This window comes from Hypanus sabinus, chromosome 3, assembly GCF_030144855.1.
Source record: "Hypanus sabinus isolate sHypSab1 chromosome 3, sHypSab1.hap1, whole genome shotgun sequence".
Classification (NCBI taxonomy): domain Eukaryota; kingdom Metazoa; phylum Chordata; class Chondrichthyes; order Myliobatiformes; family Dasyatidae; genus Hypanus; species Hypanus sabinus.
Window position 1 is genome coordinate 114,097,842 of NC_082708.1, and position 22,928 is coordinate 114,120,769.

At 39.9% G+C, this 22,928-nt stretch overlaps 1 protein-coding gene across 2 annotated transcripts in view; it reads right to left on the minus strand.

Moving 5' to 3' along the window:
• naf1 (nuclear assembly factor 1 homolog (S. cerevisiae)) overlaps nt 1-22,928 on the minus strand; it is a 165,967-nt gene that overhangs the window by 24,934 nt on the left and 118,105 nt on the right. For both annotated transcript variants that reach the window (XM_059964965.1, XM_059964966.1), the window contains exon 7: nt 12,922-12,973. In XM_059964965.1, coding sequence (XP_059820948.1) covers nt 12,922-12,973 — 52 coding nt within the window. The remainder of the gene's footprint in view (nt 1-12,921; nt 12,974-22,928) is intronic.

Sequence of the window (22,928 nt, forward strand, 5' to 3'; positions counted from 1 at the left end):
AACAGTTATAATGGGAAATGACTACCTTAACGTTCCATGTCAGTTAATACTCTGCTGACACGTAAAGAAAATTAGATCAAAAATAGCATTTTTTTTCCACTAGTACCTGGGGAAAAAAGGTATAATTTTGTAATAGGATTCAATTTGAATGATCCAAGTAATAAAAAAAGGTTTAAAATACCTACCTCATCAAGCTTGACTGAGTAAAATGGTATAATTTCCATTGAGACCCTGCCTTCACCATTATGTAATTTCTTGGCAAATCCAAAAATATAGATACTAATATCAGACAAACTGAAAAGAACACTGAGAAATCCAACTGTCATGTTTCTAGAAAACTGTAGTAACTGGAGCGTACATAATTATATGCACCTGTTTGATTTCCATAACATTTAACTCCATTAATTACTCTGGAATTAATTCAGGCCCCCTTAAATGCTTATAGAAATTCATATTCATTCCATACTCTGACAATTTGTTACAGAAAATTACAACTGGGTATTATGCCCCAACATCCTCTCTAGTCTATCCAATTAAAAGCTGCACTTTGATTGCATCCCATTCTTTCATTACTTTGAAATTGGCCCCAAGTTCCTTGTTTATCTCAAAGCCTCAGGTAATGCAACTATAACTTTGTTTTATTTAAAAACAAAAGCCTTGAGACCCTGGACACTGACCCTACACATTACCAGGCAGTTCTCTCTCTCAACAAGGAGCCTTGAGCAGTCAGTCTCTGTGCACTGGAGGTGCCCAAGGTGAAGTATCTAAGTAAAAGACGACACACAAGACCCAAATCCTTCTTAGCATTAATTTTCTTATTGACTGGGATCTTACAGGTAATCTCTAAAACTATTCTAAAAGTTGCCATACAACCTTAATGTCAGTATTTAGTGAACAATAACAGATCTCCATGCAGAACTGCACTTATAATAATAATTACATTTCAGGATAAGGCATTATCAACCTAAAATCCTACAAGTAACAAACCTATCACTTGTGTGGGAGTTTGATGAAATTCCCAGTATTTCTTTAAATGTCAACATACAGTGCCTTGAAAAGTATTCAGCCCCACCACTAATTTCACATTTTACTGTCTCATTTTCCAAATTTAAAATATATTCAAGTAGGATTTTTGAGCTAATCTACAAAATATTGTACATCATGTCAAATCTAAAGAAACATTTTTAAAACCTGTCAGGAATTTACTAAAAATTAAAAACCAAAATTGTGAGACTGAAAAAGTATCCATCCCCTTTGTAATTATTATGCTAAATTTCCTCAGGTACAATATACTGTATTATCTTACCAACTCTTCCAATTTGTTGACGTAGAAAATTGGAGGATCACCTGTTTTCAATGAATTCATAAGAATCAACACCCCTCGCTCAGTAAGGTCCAACAATATAGTATATTTTCAACAGACAAACCAAAATAAAATCTTGAATGTTCTTTTGTCCAGTCAGAAAAATGATAACAGAGAAGCACAAAACTGGGAAACGGTACAAGACCTTCTCAAAGGCACCGAACGTATCTCGGAACTCAGTGCAGTCCATCATGAAAAAGTGGAAAAGATATGAAATCACAGCTATCCACCCTAGGTCATGGCACCCCTCTAAACTTATTCACCAGAAGAGAATGACACTTTTATGAGAGGTTACTGTGTGATGCCAATGATCACTCTGAGTGAACTGCAAAAGTCAGTGGCTGTAACTGGAAATGAAGTTCATGGCTCCACAATCTCTAAAGGCCTTGCACAAAAGGGGTATTTATGGAAGAGTGGCAAGGAAGAAGCTCTGGTCAAAAAAAAAAGCATATTCTTGCCCATAAAGACTTTGCAAAGCAACACTTGAAGATACTGTAAAGACGTGGAAGAAGGTCTTGTGGTCAGATGAGAAAGGGGAATATTTTGGTCTCTACACTAGTGGTACATGTGGGTTAAGTCTAATACAGTTGGCCCTCCTTATCTGCGAGGGATTGGTTCCAGGACCCCCTGCAGATACCAAAATTCATGGATGCTCAAGTCCCTTATTTAACCTGACTTAGTGCAGTAGTCTTTAAGACCCAGCGGAACCCCGGACTTAATTTAATATGTCTCCAGGCAGTGGACATTAGAACCTGGTGGCACAGCTCTGAATCCGCAGTGTTTCTGTTCATGAAAATAATCACGATCGCGATCAAAAATAAGGTAGAAATAATAAAGCGATCGGAAAGAAGTGAAACGCCATCGGCCATTGGAAAAGCTTTAGGCTACAGTCGGTTAGCGATCGGAACAATTTTAATGGAGCATTTGAAAGGCCCTGCCCCGATGAAAGCTACAATTATTACTAGCAATGCAGTGGTTATATTATTGAAATACATATGTTTCTTAAGTGTTTTATATGCATAGAAAGAAAACTTTTGACTAACTGACGCTAAATAATACCGGATGTACCTGTTTCGACTTCAAATCCAACTTAAAGACGGACTCGGGAACGGAATTCATTCATAACCCGGGGACTGCCTGTACTTTTAAGTCATTTCTTGATTACTCATAATACCTAATACAGTGTAAATGCTATGTAAATAGTTGTTATACTGTATTGTTTAGGGAGTAATGACAAGAAAAAATAGTCTGTACAAGCTCTAACAGAGTGCTGGAGAGAGAACTTCCGGGTTTTCCCGATCCGCGGTTGGTTGAATCCGCACATACGGAATCCGCGGATAAGAAGGGCCGACTGTACTGCACTTCAGCCAGTGCACACCCCTACTGTAAAGTATGATGGAGGTAGCATCATGCTATGGGGATGCTTTTCAGCAGCAGGAACTGGAAATCTGGTCAACGTTGATGGGAAGATGAATGCTGCTAAATACAGAGAGATCCTGAATAAAAACCTGCGAGTCTCTGTCAGAAAGCTTAAACTGGGGAGTAAATTCATCTTTCAGCAGGACAACAACCCAGAGCAACAATGAAAAAAACTAATGTCATTGAGCGGCCCAGTCAGAATCCTAGCCTTAACCTGATCGAATATCTTTCAGAAGACGTCAAGATTGCTGTACACCGCCACTCCCCAACTAACCTGGCACAGCTTGAACAGTCTTGCAAGGAGGAAAAGAAACATAGAAAACCTACAGCACAATACAGGCCCTTCGACCCACAAATCTGTGCCGAACATGTCCTTACCTTAGAAATTAGCTAGGGTTACCCAAAGCCCTCTATTTTTCTAAGCTCCATTTACCTATCCAGGAGTTTCTTAAAAGACCCTATCTTATCTGCCTCCATCACCGGCACCGCCAACCCATTTCACACACTCACCACTCTCTGCGTAAAAAACTTACCCCTGACATCTTCTCTATACCTACTTCCAAGCACCTTAAAACTGTGCACTCTCATGCAAGCCATTTCAGCCCTGGTAAAAAGCCTCTTGACTATCCACACAAACAATTCCTCTCATTACCTTATACACCTCTATCAGGTCACCTCTCATCCTCCATCACTCCAAGGAGAAAAGGCTGAGCTCACTCAACCTATTCTCATAAGGCATGCTCCCCAATCCAGGCAACATCCTTGTAAATCTCCTCTGCACCTTTCCTATGGTTTCCACATCCTTCCTGTAGTGAGGAGATCAGAACTGAGCACAGTACAAGTGGGGTCTGACCAGGGTCCTATATAGCTGCAACATTACCTCTCGGCTCCTAAACTCAATCCCACAATTGAAGGCCAATGCACCGTATGCCTTCTTAACTACAGAGTCAACCTGCTCAGCAGTTTTGAGTGCCCTATGTACTTGGACCCCAAGATCCCTCTGATCTTCAACACTGCCAAGAGTCTTACCACTAATACTATATTCTGCCTCATATTTGATCTACCAAAATGAACCACTTCACACTTATCTGGGTTGAACTCCATTTGCCACTTCTCAGCCCAGTTTTGCATCCTATCAATGTCCTGCTGTAACCTCTGACAGCCCTCCACACTATTCACAACACCTCCAACCTTGGTGTCATCAGCAAATTTACTAACCCATCCCTTCGCTTCCTCATCCAGGTCATTTATAAAAATCACAAAGAGTAGGGGTCCCAGAACAGACCCCTGAGGCACTCCACTAGTGACCAAACTCCATGCAGAATTTGACCCGTCTACAACCAATCTTTGCCTTCTGCGGGCAAGCCATTCCTGGATCCACAAAGCAATGTCCCCTTGGATCCCATGCCTGCTTACTTTCTCAATAAGCCTTGCATGGGCTACCTTGTCAAATGCCTTGCTGAAATCCATATACATTATATCTACCGCTCTACCTTCATCAATGTGTTTAATCACATCCTCACAAAATTCAATCAGGTTCATAAGGCACAACCTGCCTTTGACAAAGCCATGCTGACTATTCCTAATCATACTATGCTTCTCAAAATGTTCATAAATCCTACCTCTCAGGATCTTTTCCATCAACTTATCAACCACTGAAGTAAAACTCTCTACATCTGTAACCTTCCAGTCCTCTGGGACCTCTCCCATCCCCATTGATGATGCAAAGATCATCGCCAGATGCTCATTTTGCTCCATCACATTGTGCAAAGCTAATAGAGAACTATCCAAAAAGACTGCTGCCTGTAGTAGCTGCAAATCATGGCCTAACTAAGTATTAAGCAAAGGGGAATGAATACTTTTGAAATGCTGATTTTTTTTTTACTGTGAAAAAAGGAACACGTTATTCACAAATAAAAATTCTCAATTAAATTGATCAAAATCCCTAGTTATAATAGTCATTTATGTGAACAAAGGCACTGTATACCATGCTAACTGGACTTTAGCAAAAGAATGGAACTCTGTTTGTAGAAGAGGGTATACTTTTCCAGAGATCACAACGTATCCTGTGCATATTGATCAAGACTGCAACTTCTTATATCCTGCCTCTAAATTCAGTCAAACAAACAAGTCAGTAATATTCCAATCCTGTCACATTAGAAGTCATCACAGAAGCGGTTATTTACTACATCCAATTAATTTACCAGCATGTATTTGAGATATGGAAGGAAACTGGAGCAGCCAGAGGAAACTTGGATGGTCACAGAGAGAATGTGCAAACTTCACAATCCTGTCAATACCAGGATCGAACACAGATCCCTGGAACTGTGAGGCAGCAACACTAACAGCTGCATCAATGCGCTGCATTAGCAGCCAATATTTTTGTTTTAAATGTGTTCCTCCATTAGCCCTGGGGGAATAACTGTCTTACACAGAAGAGATAAATAGATGCTGCCTGGCCTGCTGAGTTCCTCTGTCATTGTGTGTGTTGCTTCAAAGGGTTCTGTTTTGCCGTTAGAATTTGCAGCCACTACTACAGTCAAGGAAAATTCCAGAAGTCATAAGTAAGTCAAGGATCACAGAATTAATGATATAATAGATAGCCTATCCTTGGAATCGGATCCATAAAGGATCTGCACTCTGTGGGATTCTAAACAAAAGCTTCAATTCGATGCACATAGCAATTTTTTTAAAATTGATTTTTTTATGCATTTTCTACAACACTACAGAAAGGAAAAAACCCCAAACCAAAATGAATAAAATTAATAGTGCAAAAATAAACATACAATAATAATATAATACAAAAAAGATAATTGAGAAAGCACCCAAATTGAAGTCATGTAAAGTTAGTATCCTCCCCAAGCCCCACAACAAAAAAAAACTCCAGACCAACCACAAAGCAATATAGAGAATATAAACCAAGACATTCAAACCCCCAAAACTGTAAATACACTTGAAAACAGAAGTTAATAATGCCTACTACCAAAAAAAAAAAGAGCTGAAAGCAAGGGACCGAAAAAAAAACCTTAATTAAGAGGAAGCATAGCAATTTTTGATTGGAGTACAAAAAGCTTTAGCATTGCATCCTCTCATCAAGGTAAAGCATTTATATATTGGAAAACTAACTGATGAAGCTCATCTTACCTTGCTAAAAAATGTCAGATGATACTTAGTGTATTTCAATGTACAGTGTTTCATAATTGGAAATCAATTGACTCCACTAGTGCCCAAAATTAATTTTTTAAAAACAACAGTGTACATAAAAATATTGATCTGTATAAGAAAGGTCATTGACATTCAAGCCACATTGTTATTCCTTTTATTGAAGTGAGACACAGGAATCTAAATCTTTTTATACTGCAAATGGAAGTTGTAAATTCAAAACATTCCATTAAGCTTAAAGGAGTACTCTATTCTATTCTGAAGGAAAAAGATGAAAGCATTTAACTTAAAATAAAATGCACAGCATGTTAGTTTCTGCAAATGTTTCTTGTGTAATGGTTCAAGCAGAATTTAATTTTGAAGCCATATCATGCATGTACCGAGTTTTCTAAATTTCCATACAAGAGATCATTAGATGAAGCCAGGGCAATAATTTTGAATGATAGAAATCACATACTTATAATGAAGAGTTATGAAGAGGAAGAATTCCTTAATATTTATCGGGGCCTCATGCTGAAACTATTGCTATATTGAACATTTATTGCTTTAAAAAGCAGTTGGTAAAAATAGAATTCCTGTGTGGTTCAGAGACATGGACTAGCTACAGTAGATGTAACAAGTGCCAGAGAGATACCAGCATGCTGCCTTTGCAAAATCTTCTGGCATATGAGTGAATTAATGTCAGTACTCTCGTCTCAGCTGAACATTCCCAGCACTGGGGCAGTTCACACCTGAAGAAAAACATCAATTGCAAACCCAACTGAAGGAGCAGGCATTTTTTTTTGGATGAGATACACCAGGATGGCACTGCAACTTGAGTCTTTCTATCAGGACAAGGCCATTGAAAATTGCAGATGAAGCAGTCTACTGCCATTACCGATTCATTTGCTTCATCAAGCTCCAGTGGCAGAATCCGTGGAAACCACACTGGCCTCATCAGGCACTTCAGAATTTATAAAACTCAGGTGGAAGCAAGTAATACTCAAAACCGAAGAAATGCCTAAGAATAGCCAAACTTTGTGGTACCCTTATCTTTTTTGCTACCTCAGTTTTGTTACTCCAATACACTGAAGGAACAAAAATGTTTTTGCATAAAGTTCTACAGCATAGAAATGGCATTCGGCCCAACTTGCCCATGCAAACCAAGAGGCCTATCTAGGCTAACCACTGCATTTGGTCCACGTCCTTCTAAACCTTTCTACCCATGCATCTATCTAAATGCTTTCTGAAATTTATAATCATATTTGCCTCCACCAGCCCCTTTGGCAGATTGTTCCATATACCCACCACCCTCTGTGTGAAACACTTTCCCCTTAGATCTCCTACAAACCTATTCTATTTGACCTTAACCTACCCCCCCCCCCCACCTTGGGAAAAGCCTGACTATTGCCCTACCTATGACTCTCAAGATTTTATCTAGCTGAATTATGATCTGACTGCAAGGAAAGAATGGGGAAACTTGAGCTGTTGTAAACAGGGGGAAAAAAAGCCAGGTGTAAGATCTTACAGGTGTGTAAAAGACTAGTACAACAAGATTTATAAATTTAGAAAATATAACTTTGGTAGAGATAACATGAAATTCTAAACAGAATAACCAAACTAGGAGACGAGTGAGTAGTTGAGACGAGTGAGTAGTTGAGACAAAACGTCTGAACAAATTAAGAAAAGAATTAGCGATTTTCACGTGGATGAATTAAAATTGGTTCTTCCTTTCAGGTAGCAAGTAGCTCAAGAAATAGTTTCCGATCACTTTTTTAGATTTTTTTTCAGCCTTTCTAGATCTTTCACTGAAAATAAACATGGACATGATCTCTCCTCAATTATTACACATTTGGAAAATAATAGCTTTTCCAGATATATCAAGCCTATAACATTTACCTGAAACAACATGCTTCATGCTGTCATCATGTTGAACACTTCAAATATGATCACATTATTCTGGTCACTAAATTAAATTATTGATACTAGATTACTTTTTTTAAGGCCGGCTAGTGGCACAGAGACATCAGTGCTGAACTCCGGAGTGAAGGTTCCTGAGTTCGAATCCAGTTGGGCCACTGCCGGGCATGCTTTCTATCCGTTCTCAGCCTTGTAAAAACAAACTGCGCTGTGAGGAGGACGTGGGGGACCACTCACAAAATCTTTCCTCCAAGACAACCACTTGAAAAAAAGTGGTCACCGAGGCTCTGGCAGAGTGTGGCACACAAAAAAATAGATTACTTTTTGTTGCTCGTTCCTATTGTCACAGGAGCAATAATGATGTTTAATTATTGCTTTGTCATGTAAAATCACTAAATACAGAATTGCTAAGGCAGGCTGGCCCATGATTCCCCTTGATAATCCCACTTCAGATTGAAATAAACTTGGTACTTCCTCAAAAAGGAAAGAGATACAGGACAATGCAGAAGTTATCGGCACATATACATCACTACTATACAGTTTCAGGAGCAAAAGATGTTGGGAATGGCAAGGGTGGAGCGCTGTGGGGAGGTTGTGGGATAGGTGGCATGGAAGAAGTGATAATACAGGGGGTTGGCACATGTGCAGACACACCCAGTCCTGAGACACCAGACAAGGTCATATGATTCCAAACAATTGTTTTATTGATCATTACAGAATGCCCCAATCTCTTCCTTCTCCTTCACATTTGCTCAACAATGATCCCCCTCTCCCTGCCCCTTCTCTCTCTGTCTCACAATAGAAGTCCATATCAAAAATCAGATTTAACATCATTCACACCTGTCATGACATTTCAGCCAGCATCTATAGGAAGGAGCACTGTTGACGTTTCGGGCCGAGACCCTTCATCAGGATGTCAGGTACAATTTCACGTGGTGATGAAGAGCGTACAGGACTGAGATTGTTTGGCAACAACCTTGCATCCAATATTAGATTTCGGGATGGGGAATCAGGATTGCAAACGCACACTAACCCTCATTGAGGGATCAGTGGTGAAAAGGCTGCGCACTTCAAGTTCCTGGATGCCAATACCTCAAGAAGATCTACTCTGGGCTCAACATATTGATATAATCATCATAAGGAGCTTGAGGAGATTTGGCATGTAAGCAAAGAGTCTTTACAGTGAGCATTCTGGTTCCAATGCACAGCATCAGAAGAGGCTGCAGGGGTTGCAGACTCAGCCAGCTCCTTAACAGACACAACTTTTCACACCCTTGTGGATATCTTCAAAAGGTAGTGCCTCAATAAGATGCTATCCATCATTAAGGACCCACACTATCCAGCGCAAGGCCCCTTCTCATCAGGGAGGAGGTACATGAGCCTGAAGACTCATACTCAAAAGCTTAGGAACAGCTTCTTCCCCTATGCCATTAGCTTTCTGACCAGCCCATGAATCCTTCATTATTTCACTTTTGCACTCTATTTTTTTTTGTGACTTGTAGTCAATTTTATGTCTTGCACTATAATGCTGCCACACACAGCAAATTTCATGATAGACTTCAGTGATTATAAACCTGATTCTGAAGCAGCATCCACGCAGTAATGGAAGCAGGCGCTTTCAAGATAATCCAGTCATTGATTTATTCAGCACAGAAACAGGTCAACTTCAGCGCAACTCACTCACTCTTCCCCAACTGAACTGCTACCTAAAGCCAGTCCCACTTGTTTGTGTTTGGCTGACACGTCTCTGAACATTTCAGATTCATATATCTTGGCCAAATGCCTTTTAAAAGTTATAACTGTACATTAATCTACCACTTTCCTTGGAAGCTTAATCCATATATCCATGATCATATATCCACATATCCTTTTCCCCTCATGTCCTGTTTAAAGTTTTCCCCTCTCCCTTGACTCATAAAGGTAAGCACCCACCCTTCACTGCTTTCAGGGAACAATGTACTTGTACTCTGATCTACAGCTCTCTGCACAGTCCTGCAATTTACTCAGCAAGTACTGCCCTGGTTTAACTTCCCAATATACAATATGTTACACATGTCCAAGTTAAATTGCACCTGTCATTTCTTGGCTCAATTGTTCTTAATCTTGTTGTAACCTTAAATAACCTTCTTCACTGATATTTGATTTAGTTACGGCCTCAGTGCAACTTCCTGAAAAAAATAAGCAAATTACTTTGAACTGACTACAAGCAAGAACATAAGAAAAGGAGCAGGAGTAGAAGTACCTTCTACCATGACATTTGGGCATCGTGGTAGCACAGTCAGTGAAGCTGCTGCCTCACTTCTACCGCAGCCCGAGTTTGATTCTGACCAGTGGTGAACCCCATGTAGAGCTTACATATTCCCACTGTGACCATCTGGTTTTCTTGTTATACCAAGGGCATGCAGATTGGTAGGTTAAATGGCCAATGTAAATTATCGCCAGCATGAAGATGAGGAGTACAACCTGTGCAGAACTGATGGGTATAAGAAGATAATAGATTACAGGGAAAAAGCTGAGTGTGTTGGGAATGGGTCTGCAATTGCCCTGTGCCAGCATAAACATGATGGTTCAAAACGGTCTCCCATATTGTAAGAATAATATGGAAATATAGTAGGATGACTGGCCTCAAGTATGCTTTGTAATTTAGTAAGATCATGGCTGATTTTATACTGCCCTCAGCAATAATTTTCCATTCAATCCACAAACCTCCTCAAATGCCTCGTGGTCTAAACGTCTGTCAACCTACAGCTGGAGTCAATCCAGAGTCTGACTCCTCAACTCTCTGAGGTACAGAAATCAAATAATTGATTTGATGCACCCTCGGGTTCTGAAGGAAGTAGCTGGAGGGATTGCGGAGGCATTAACAATGATCTTTCAAGAATCAATAGATTCTGGCATTGTACCAGATGATTGGAAAATTGCAAATGTTACTCCACTATTTAAGAAGGGTAGGAGACAGCAGAAAGGAAACTATAGACCTGTTAGTCTGACATCAGTGGTTGGGAAGTTGTTGGAATCGATGGTTAGGGATGAGATTATGGAGTGCCTGGAGGCTCATGACAAGTTAGGCCAAAGTCAGCATGGTTTCCTGAAAGGAAAAACCTGCCTGACAAACCTATTGCAATTTTTTGAGGAAATTACAAGCAGGGTAGACAAAGGAGATGCAGTAGACATGGTGTACTTGGATTTTCAGAAGGCCTTTGACGAGGTGCCGCACATGAAGCTGCTTAGCAAAATAAGAGCCTATGGAATAACAGGGGTTACTATCATGGGTGGAGCATTGGCTGATGGGCAGGAAACAGAATGGGAATAAAAAGATCCTATTCTGTCTGGCTGCCGGTTATCAGTGGTGTTCCACAGGGGTCGGTGTTGGGACTGCTGCTTTTTACAATGTATGCCAATGATTTGGACTATGGTGTTAATGAATTTGTGGCTAAATCTGCCGATGATACAAGGATAGGTGGAGGAGCAGACAGTGTTGAGGAAACAGAGAGCCTGAAGAGAGACTTAGATAGTTTAGGAGAATGGGCAAAGAAGTGGCAAATGAAATACAATGTTGGAAAGTGTACGATCATGCACTTTGGAGGAAGAAATAAATGTGCAGACTATTATTTAGATGGGGAGAGAATTCAAAATATAAAGATGCAAAGGAACTTGGGAGTCCTTGTGCAGGATACCCTAAAGGTTAACCTCCAGCTCGAGTCGGTGGTGAAGAAGGTGAATGCAACATTGGCATTCATTTCTAGGGGTATAGAATATAACAGCACGGATGTGATGTTGAGGCTCTGAAAGGCACTGGTGAGATCACACGGAGTATTGTGTGCAGTTTTTGCCTCCTTATTTTAGAAAGGATATACTGACATTGGAGAGGTTCAGAGAAGGTTCACGAGAATGATTCCAGGAATGAAATGGTTATGATATGAGGAACATCTGGCAGCTCTTGGGCTGTATTCCCTGGAGTTCAAGAGAATGAGAGGGGAACTCACAGAAACATTCCGAATGTTAAAAGGCCTGAACAGATTAGATACGGCAAAGTTATTGCCCATGGTAGAGGAGTCTAGGATTGAAGGACATCCTTTTAAAACTGAGATGTGGAGAAATTACTTTAGTTAGAGGATGGTAAATCTGTGGAAATTGTTGCCACGAGTGGCTGTGGAGGCCAAGTCACTGGGTGCATTTAAGGCGTAGATAGGTAGATACTTGATTAGCCAGGGCATCAAAAACTATGGGGAGAAGGAAGGGAGTGGGGATGACTGGAAGAATTGAATCAGCCCATGACTGAATAGCTGAGCAGACTCGATAGGCCAAATGGCCTACTTCTGCTCCTGCATCTTATGGTTTTATGCTCTAATTTATAACCAGAGAAGAAATTTCCTCTGATCTCTATATAAATGAGCAACTCCTTATTTGAAATCTATACCCCTCTATTTTTAGATACTCCCAGCACAGGAAACATCCTCTCAGCATTCACCATGTTAATCCCCCTCAGATTTCTGTACATTTACCTCTCATCCTTCTATACTGAAATGAGCATGACCCCAATTTCCTCAACCTTTCATCACATACCAGCCCTTTGATACCATGAATATACTGTGGCTGCCGCCAATGAAACATCCTCCATATAACAGGGAAAACCAAACTGCACACAATAATCAAAGAGGGTCATCATAAGTGCACTCTGTAATTGTACTGAGACTACTTTTATGGAAAATATCACTTGCAATAAAAGCCAGCAAATATTTGAGTGATTAGTTACAATCAAACCTGGTGATAAGTAGAGTAATCTCTTGCCTCTGTTGTTTGGCTCATACTGAAGAACCTACAGGAAATGTTCATGTTTTTTCAGGGCAGGGTCTAGCAATAGTATAAGAATGTATAATAAACTCACTGAATGTTTACTTAGTTGGACTCCCTCATAACAGCTGTTCTAAGCTTACAGACGATGGAATCTGGGCAAACAAAGCAAAGTACAAGGTGGCATTTTCATTTGTTCAGTTTGAGCATGTACGGTATTCAATGAACTGAAAATACATTGCTCTGCAACTATGGAGAAAAACTAACAACTGGAATCAACTCACCTCAGGTGGGGGCTCCTGGTCATTTCTCCACGATGCATCTGAACCTTTCTGTCTGTTTTTAAAAAATGAATACAGTCAATTAAAATGCTCAACATAGCTATTCATACAAGACCATAAACTGTAGGAGCAGAATTAGGCCATCTGGCCCATAGAGCCTGCTCCGCCATTGCATCATGGCCGATCCATTTTCCCTCTCAGCCCCAATGTCCTGCCTTCTCCATGTATCCCTTCACACCCTCAATAATCGAAGACTCTATCAACCTCTGCCTTAAATATACCCAATGATTTAGCCTCGACAGTCACCTGTAGCAATGAACTCCACAGATTAACCATTCTCTGACGAAAGAAATTCCTCCTCATCTCTGGTTGAAATGGACATCCCTCTATTCTAAGGCTATGTCCTATGGCAGGCATGGGCAAACTACGGCCCGGGGGCCATATGCGGCCCGTTAAGCTTTTTAATCCGGCCCGCAGAACTTGATGAAATTATATTAATAAACCTTGTTAACATTTTTTCCCCACAATTCTGGTGTTTTCCCAATAGATGACGCACTCTATATACATTGACCTTTGTTGAGGTGCAGCGTATTACTCCACATTTGCGCTTTACTCTTTGTTCGGCTCAACCTATTTGTGTGAACAGGCGTTCAGCGTCATGAACATCAACAAAGCCAGCCACAGATCCAAGTTAACTGACCAACACCTCAGATCCATCCTGAGAATCGCCACAACAAAACTAAATCCAGACTTTGATGCGCTGGCTAAAAAGGGAGACCAACAACACTGTTCCCACTGAAATTAAAAATAAGTTTCTTCGTTGTGTTATGTAAAAAATGCATTTGAAAATATTTTTTTCAATTAGCCTTACATGTTACATGTCATTTCTGTTAAGTGATGGACATGAGTAGTGCGCAGGTGCACATACGTTCTCAAAATAAAAAATGCGCTCCAGATCAAATAACGCGCTCCGCATACTGGCGCGCTGTCACTGTTCTGTCCTTGTGCTGGTCGTTGTTGAGTTTTGGCACAGGGGACAATTGAATAAGAAGGAGCAGGACAAGTAGACCTGCATCTCCTACCGTTTTTGAAATAAAGACAGTCAGGAGGAGAGTGATGATGATAATATCTTGAAGGATAACAGAATTTTCAATGCTTTAAAATAATAACCGTTACTATTAAAAAAAGCTGTATTTTATTCATTTAATTTTCAGTGTTTTAAAAGTCATTTCAATAAATAGCTAAATACCATGGGACTTCAAAGACAGATATTTTGTTGTAATGCATTTGTTCATTTTCAATTGAAATTAAAGCACATGTTTTCTACATATCCCATGATATTTTATTTTCTCTTATGAGGTGTATTACCAAAACACTCCGTCCAACTGCTCCTGGTCCGGCCCCCCTGTCAAACTTTAGAACCCTTTGTGGCCCACAAGTCAAAAAGTTTGTCCACCCCTGTCCTATGGTCTTAGACTCCACCACCATAGGAAAGATCCTCTCCACATCCACTCTATCAAGGCCTTTCAACATTCGACATAATCTTTGACAACTGTCCACTATAGAGATGAACTTAAATAAAGGTTGGTATTTATAAAGTGCCTATGCAAACCTCAAGACAAGATCAGGAAACCAACATGTATGGGAAATTTCAAAAGAACTCACCATGTTCTACCACAAGACTTGATGGATTAAGAGTTCACAATTCTTTAGAGAATTGCTTGTTAGAAAGGGGCACGGAATCAGAACTACAAGCATGAAGAAACAAGCACATCTACAATAAACCAAGAGCCTGCTTCCATGGTGAAAGATTTAATTAAACTCCTTTGGGGACATATTGTTTCAACACCTTAATTTCCCTTCAAACACAGAACTGATTAAAAACTCATAAAATATTCATTCCAAACAGAAATTTGGAAGAAAAAAATTCTTGTTTGTTATGAAGATATTAGCCATGCGTAACAATTAATATTGATAATATAAAGTTGCACTCATGCTCATTTCCAAGTATATTTAAGTGAACTTTTAGTTTTGGAGAAAGAAAACTAGTTATAAGATTTGCATAAATTAAATAGTATTTATTCTAAGAAATTTGTTCAGGATTTTAAGATCTGAAGTGCAAAGTAGTCATGATACAATCTCATTTCTATTATGGTCTATAAACTTGCAAAGAAGGGGAACCAAATCTACTGTACACCATAAAATTTGAAATCACTAATACAGCTGCTTTCTAGAATGATACAGGTTACAGCACCAAGAGATTATTTGGTCCGTCACATGTATGTCATCCGTATACACAATCTTGCACTCTTCCCAAAACATTGTAAAAAATATAGTCTTCCCTTCTTCTCCTCATTAGTTTTATCAGGAAGTAGCTACTGTTTCTGCTTCTTGTGACAGCAAATGTGATGCAGACTTGCCAATCCAAAGTTTGTGCATAAAACTTTTAATTTAATCTGCACAGAATTTATAGCACACTTCATTTACTCTAAGCCAAACTTTAAACCCAACCACTACTCTCTTCTCTCCTTCCTATTCGTCCTTGTCTAGTAATCTCCTCAACCATATCCATTTTATTTCCTCCAGTTATCCCCAAGGCAGCACAGATTACATTCTTACCATTCTTTAAGTAGTTAAAGCTGTGCAGCCAACTGCAAGCAAATAGTCAAAAGAATAAAAGCAGATTTACACTGCTTTTCTTTTCTCTCTCAAGGGCAAAAGTATCTTTCCATGCATGGGGGTTACAGCTTTCCAAGTGCTGTCACCTGGAACTAAATATAAAATAATAATGCAAGGAAGAAATAGGTTAGCTACTTTTCTTCAGGCTGATTGGCACTAAGTCACTGGTGGCAGGTAACAGCTCTTTAAATACCCCAGCACAAAAGAAGCTATTAAGTGTTGTCTGCTATGCTAGGGTGGTCACAGGTCAGATGCCACTTCAAAACTGCGATAAATGTAAAAATATGATTATGGAGGATTAAACAGTAAGTTTTTAAAACAACTTTAGAAAACCATCTAAACAGTTACCACTACCCCTTTAGGTACCACGGCCCTATAAACAAGTAGAACAGTAGTTTTCTGGATGACTTCTCTTCTGATAATGCCACAATGAACAATTTACAATTTCAATTTTGCTCTCCAATTTTGTTATTTTAAAACCAGCAGTTATCTAGATTGGATGCCAGGTAGTGATTTCCAGAAACCTTGCCTGCAGCTTCTATATGGCTAAGTTCATCTTCTTCCTCTCTTTGGCAGAATTGTAAACCATTTTATTTTTAAATAGGTTATCTTACTTTTCCAAGAACAACTTGAATTTCCTCCATATGTTACTGGATTGAAATTAAACCTAACAACTGTTCTCATAAGACTGATGTTTGTTCCTGTCGCCACCCTTACTAAGGACTCTTGCATTAGTGCTAGAAGGATTATCATGAGCATATTTAAATAGAGGTTGTTAAATTAATACTGAAACTAAATTATTTGTTCAGTCTCTGCTGTGAAGCAAGTTTCACATTGGACATGTGTGTTTTACAGACTTTTCAAAGTGAAAATGCGTAAGCCCAATTTGCAGATAGCACAACCAGAAACTAAACAACAAAATACATCTGGTCTAATCAGATTTGGCACAATATCATCTGGTTCTCCCTCCATGCCATCACCTGTTACTTCGGACCCCACCTCCTCCCTGTCTTCTATAGGAATCAATCATTATCATCATCAGTTTATTTTAATGTCAAGTCTTTAGATTAATTTTCAATGTATGATTTTAGTGTGATATATCTCTTTAATTTCAAGTGTTATTTCAATCTGGCCTACTGAATTTAATTACAGTTATCACCTATTGCTAGTAAAATTACTCTTATTAATGCAGCAAAATTTTGATCACTGCAAATTAAATATATTTTGAGAGGTTTTTGAATGTTGGGACAGTCATGTTTGTATAATGAAGTGGACACCCTCAAGATATTTTGAAGCACTGATGCTTCTACTAGAACTTATGAAAGTTGCACTTCTTACAGAAAGAACCAATGAATTATTCACTTCTTGACAAAAACCCTTAAGACTTTAAAAGAAAATGAATATTCAATTATTATAAAAGCTTTAATTATTTACATTTCATCAACAAATGTTGTTTCTTGTGCATACCTTAGCAATTCAATAATCCTCTCCAATTAGTTATTATGGTTAGAGACAAGAGACCGCAGCTGCTGGAATTTTGGGCAAAAAGTAAACTGCTGGAAGAACTCAGCAGGTTAAGCAGCATTTGGGAAAGCAAGGAGGTAGTAAACATTTCAGGCCAAGATCCTGCACCAGTAGAGGAATGATAGCCAGTATTTAGACTACGTCACGTCATCCCTGAGGCATGACGTGGTCATTCTGTCAGAAACCTCTAAGTGGGTGATCACGGTAGAACTGCCAGTTCCATAGGAAGACCAGATTGAGGAGACATTTTAAAGTAAGAAAGCCAAGTACCAGGTGGTGGTAGAGCAGTGTCAGAGACAGGGGTGAAGGGCACGATGCGAGCCTATAGAGGTGGGTTGTAGAGGTTTTGCTGGCTGCTTGCTATGCAGAACCTACTCCCTCCTAGGCATTACGGGGGCTTGCAAATCCAGGAGACACCAGGACTGTCACAGAGGTTGCTGAGCAAGCCTCCAGATGGCTATGGATCAAAAGGATCTTTATGCAGTCCTGTGTAGGTCTGTAGTCTAGTGCAGCTTTCTCTGTGTTGTTTTTTTACGTAGTTCAGTCTAGTTTTTGTACTGTGTCATGTAACACCATGGTCCTGAAAAACATTGTCTCATTTTTACTATATACTGTACCAGCAGTTATGGTCGAAATGACAATAAAAGTGACTTGACTTGAAGAGGTGTGACCCATGGACCAATGCTGCTGGGAGACAAGCCAGGGCCTGATCAACCATGGCTGGATCACCTGCGTGAGAATGTCTGATGTTGCAAGACCCCAGGTTACATCACTGATGATGGTCCCAGTGCACGCTAGGATGTATATTAGCATTAGTTAAGTAGTGCTATTTGAAATTTAAAATAGATCGGCATGAGGATGGGAAACAAAGCTCTAGATCAGAAAGCAGATTGATTCAGAGGAAAGTAGATGTCATAACCAGTACGAACAGGCAGGACAAGGTTATAGACCTTGTTCAACCGGGGTTGAAGTGTGTCTATTTTAATGCTAAGAATATTAAGGGTAAGAATGATGAATTTGAAACATAGACTGGTAGGTGAAACTATGATGTTGCAATCATAACAGAGACTTGGCTGAGAGAGGGACAGGAATGTATGTTTAATGTTCCAGACTTTTAACATCTTTAGAAAAGATAGAGGAGGCAAGGTGTGCAGTGGGAGAGAGGACACTGCACTATTAAGCAGGGACAATCTCACTGTTGCACCTGGAAGGCGTGTAATGGAGGACACATCCACTGAGTGTATATGGGTACAGATCAAAAAAAAGGTACAATTACATTCTGATGGAATAAAATTAGTGACACCCTCCAAAAGGACATGGAGGCAGATTAAGGGACAGTATTTAAACAATGGGTTTGTTGTAGTGGGTGACTTCAAACTATGCAGACTGGGACCTTCTTAATTAAAGAGTTTTATATGGGGCACAATTTGTCAGATAAACATAGGAAAGATCCATAAGTCAATATGTAGATAGTCCAGAACAGAAAGGGCTATACTGGACCTGATGTTGGATAATGAACCTTGCCAGGTGACAGGCGTTCATTCAGTGGGAGAGCAATTTGAAAGTTATCACAACTCCTTAAGACAGCTATAGATAAGGATAAGCATAAACCTGTGGGAGAGTATTAAATTGGAGTTATGTAAATTACAAGAATATTAAGCAATAATTAGGGAGATTTAAATGGGAACAGACGTTTTTGGGTAAACCCACATCTGACATATGGAGGGCACTTAAAGATCGACTGCACAGAGTACAGGACAGCAACGGTGGTGCGAGAAAGTTTGTGAACCATGTAGAATTTTCTCTATTTCTGCATAAGTGTGACCTAAAGTATCAGATCTTCACGCAAGTCCTAAAACTAGATAAAGGTAACCCAATTAAATAAATAACACAAAAATATTATACTTGTTCATTCATTTATTGTGAAAAGTTATCCAATATTACATGTATTTATTGGAAAAGGTATGTGAACTTTGCTTTCAGTAACTGGTGTGACCCCTCCCTTTTACAGCAATAACTTTAGCCACATGTTTCTGGTAAATGTGGATCAGTCCAGCTCATTGGATCGGAGCAATGTTAGGCCATTCCTCCTTGAAAACTCATTCAACTCTGGGATGTTGGTGGGCTTCCTTACATGAACTGCTTGCTTCAACTACTTCCACAATATTTCTATAAGATTAAGGTCAGGATTTTAACTCGGCCATTCCAAAACATGTATTTTCTTCTTTTTAAACATTCTGGTGTTGATTTACTTTTGTCTTCCGGATCATTGTTTTGTTACATTATTCAACTACTATTATGCCTCAGGTGATGGACTGCTACCCTAACATTCTCCTATAAAATGTCTTGATACAATTTGGAATTCATTGTTCACTCAACGACTGCAAGCTGTCCAGGCCCTGAGGCAGCAAAGCAGCCCCAAACCATGATGCTCCTTCCACCATGCTTCATAGTTGGGATGAGGTTTTGGTGGCGGTGTGCAGTGCCCTTTCCCCTCCAAACATAGCAATATGTATTTCTGCCAAAAAGTTCATCTTTTGTCTCATCAGTCCACAGAATGTTGTACCAGAAGAGTTGTAGAACATCTGATCAGGTCTTCTGCAAACTTGAAATGTGCTGCAATGGTTTTTGGAGAGGAGAGGTTTCCTATGTGATGTCCTTTCATGAACACAATTCTTGTTCAGGGTTTTTCTTATCGTGGACACATGAACAGAGACTTTAGCAAGTTCTAAAGATTTCTGCAGGTCATTTGCTGTTACCCTTCTTCAGCCTTGCATGTTGTGCTCTTGGTGTGATTTTTGCAGGATGCCCACTCCTGGAGAGAGCAGCAACAGTACTGAATTTTCTCCATTTGCAGACAATTTCTCTTAGTGTGAACAGATGAAAACTCAGGTCTTGAGAATTGCTTTTGTAGCCTTTCCCAGCTTCACCTATCTTCACAATTCTTCTCTAAAGTTCTCTGAAAGTTGTTTTGATCGAGGCATGGTGCACACAAACAGATCTTTCTTGAGAAGAGCAGATTCTGACTTTGTGTCTTTTTTTTATAGGACAGCGCACTTCTACAACCCACACTTCCACTCTCATCTTATTGATTGGAACACCTGACTCCAAATAGCTTTTGTAGAAGGCATTACCCCTGAGGATCATATACTTTTTCCAACAAATACATGTAATATTGAATCTGTTTTCTCAATACGTAAATAAACAAATATGATGCTTTTTGTATTATTTATTTAATTGGGTTCTCTTTATCTAGTTTTACAAGTTACGTGAAGATCTGATCACATTTTAGGTCATATTTCTGGAAGCTATAGACCAGTCAGTGGTAGGGAAATTACTTGAGAGGATTCTTAGGGATTGGATTTACAGTATTTGGAAATCCTTTGTTAATTAGAGATAGCATCACAGCTACAGAAAGGGAGGACATCGCTGAGGGATCATCTACTGAGTCAGCGTAGGTGAAAAGTCAGAACTGGAAGGGAGCAAACACTCCACTGGGAGCATTCTATAGATGCCAACAGCAACAGTGATATTGAGAAGTAAACCACGAGGCAAATTTTGGAAAGGTACAAAAATAACAGGATTGTTATCATAAGTGATTTCAACTTCTCTAATATTGATTGGAAAAGGTTTGGAGAGAGTGACTGTACCTCCCTGACCTTTACCATAGCTTCTGGCAGGGATAAGTATTTAACTGGAGGAAGGTAAACTTGGGACCATAAATTGGGAAGAGCCATACTCAGGGACATGCACGATGGAAATGTGGAGGTTGTTTAGGGAGATCAAGGAGTTCTGGACAGGTTTGTCTTATCCAGTCAGGGAAAGGATGGTAGGGTGAAGCAATCAAGTTTGATAGGAGATGTGGACCATCTCGACAAGAGGAAGAAAGAAGCATAATTCACTAGGTTTAGGAAGCAATGATCAAACAGGAATCTTGAGAATTGTAAGGTAGCCAGGAAGAAACTTAAGAAGGGACTTGGGAGAGCTAGAAGGGGAAATGAGAAGCCTTGGCGAATTGAATTAAGGAAAACTCAAAGGAGTTCTACAAGAATGACTGGACTGACGGTAGAACTGATCAGTGATAAAACAGGAAACGTGACTACTTTCCTGTAGTCGGAAAGTAGGGGAGTCCTTAATAAATACTTTGCATCCCTATTCAGCAGCGAGAAGACCTTGGTGAATAAAAGGCTGATATGCTAGAACATGTTGATGTTAAGAAAGAGGATGTGCTGGAACTTTTGACAAACATCAGGATAGATGGCGATGATCGTTGAGTCCTCACTGGCCACACAAATAATACCAGATATTGGTGGGTAACAAATGTCGTTCCTTTGTTCAAGAAACGTAACAGGGATAATCCTGGGAATAACAGACCACTAAGTCTTACACCAGTGGCTGGAAAATTATTGAAGAAAATTCTTAGGGACAGGATTTATGAGCAGTTGGAGAAGCATGGTCAGTTTAGGAACAGTCAGTATGGTTTTGTGAGAAGGTCATGCTTGTGAGCCTGAACTAATTCTTTGAGGATATGACAAAGCACATTGAGGAAGGTAAGGCAGTGGATTGATATATATCAGTAAGGTGTTTGATTAGGTTCCACATGTTAAGTTCTTTCAGAAAGTCAGGAGGAATGGGATCCACAAAAGCTTTGCTGTATGGATACAGAACTCTTTGGCTACATAATGCAGAAGATGGTAGAAGATCTATACTGTCTGGAGGTCATGAGCAGTGATGTTCTGCATGGATCTGTTTTTTGTTATTTTTATAAATGACTTGGGTGAGGAAATGGAAGGGTGGGTTAGTAAGTTTGCAGATGACATGAAGGTTGGTGGATTTGTGGATAGTATGGAAGATTGTTGTATATTAGGCAGGATATTGATAGGAAGCAGATCTGGGCTGAGAAGTGGCAGATGGAGATCAATCCAGAAAAGTGAGAAGTGATACACTTTGGAAGGTCAAACTTGGTCGCAAAGTACAGGGCTAATGGCAGAATTCTTAGCTGTGTGGAGGAACAGTGAGATCTTGGGGTTCAAGTCTATAAATCCCTCAAAGTTACCATGCAAGTTGATGGCGTGGTTAAGAAAGGGTATAGTGTGCTGTCCTTCATTAGTCAGATTAACTTATTTTATTTATTTATTAGGATACAGTGCAATAGGCCCTTCTGGCCCTTCGAGCCATGCCACTCAGCAATCCCCCAATTTAACCCTAGCCTAATCATGGGACAATTTATGATGACCAAGTACCCTACCAACAGATACATCTTTGGACTGTAGGAGGAAACTGGAGAAAGTTCAAGAGTCATGAAGCAACATTGCAGCTCCATTAAACTCTGTTTAGACCACACTTCTATTCAGTTCAGTTCTGGTCGCTTTATTATAGGAAGGACGTGGAAGCTTTAGAGAGGGGGCAGAGGAGATTTGCCACAATGCTGCCTGGATTAAAGGGCATGTATCATGAGGAAAGGTTGAATGAGCCAAGGGCTATTCTCTTTGGAGTAAAGGAGGAAGAGAGGTGACTTGATAGTGGTGTGTAAGATGCAAAGGGGCATAGATGGAATGGATAGCTTGTGGCGGCTCATTTCCTAGCGTATGCGAACCGACTCACAATTAGATAGCCTACGGGGGTTTGCGAGCACAGAGCTTTGGAGCCTCTTCGCCATGGGGGGCCGGTTGACAGAGGCTTAAAAGTGAGGCTGAAGTTTTCGAATAAAGTTTTTCCTTCGACTGCAGTTACCGACTCCGTGTCGTAATTTTAGCGCTGCTTGTAGCACACCGCTACAATTGGTGACCCCGACGGTCCAAACGATT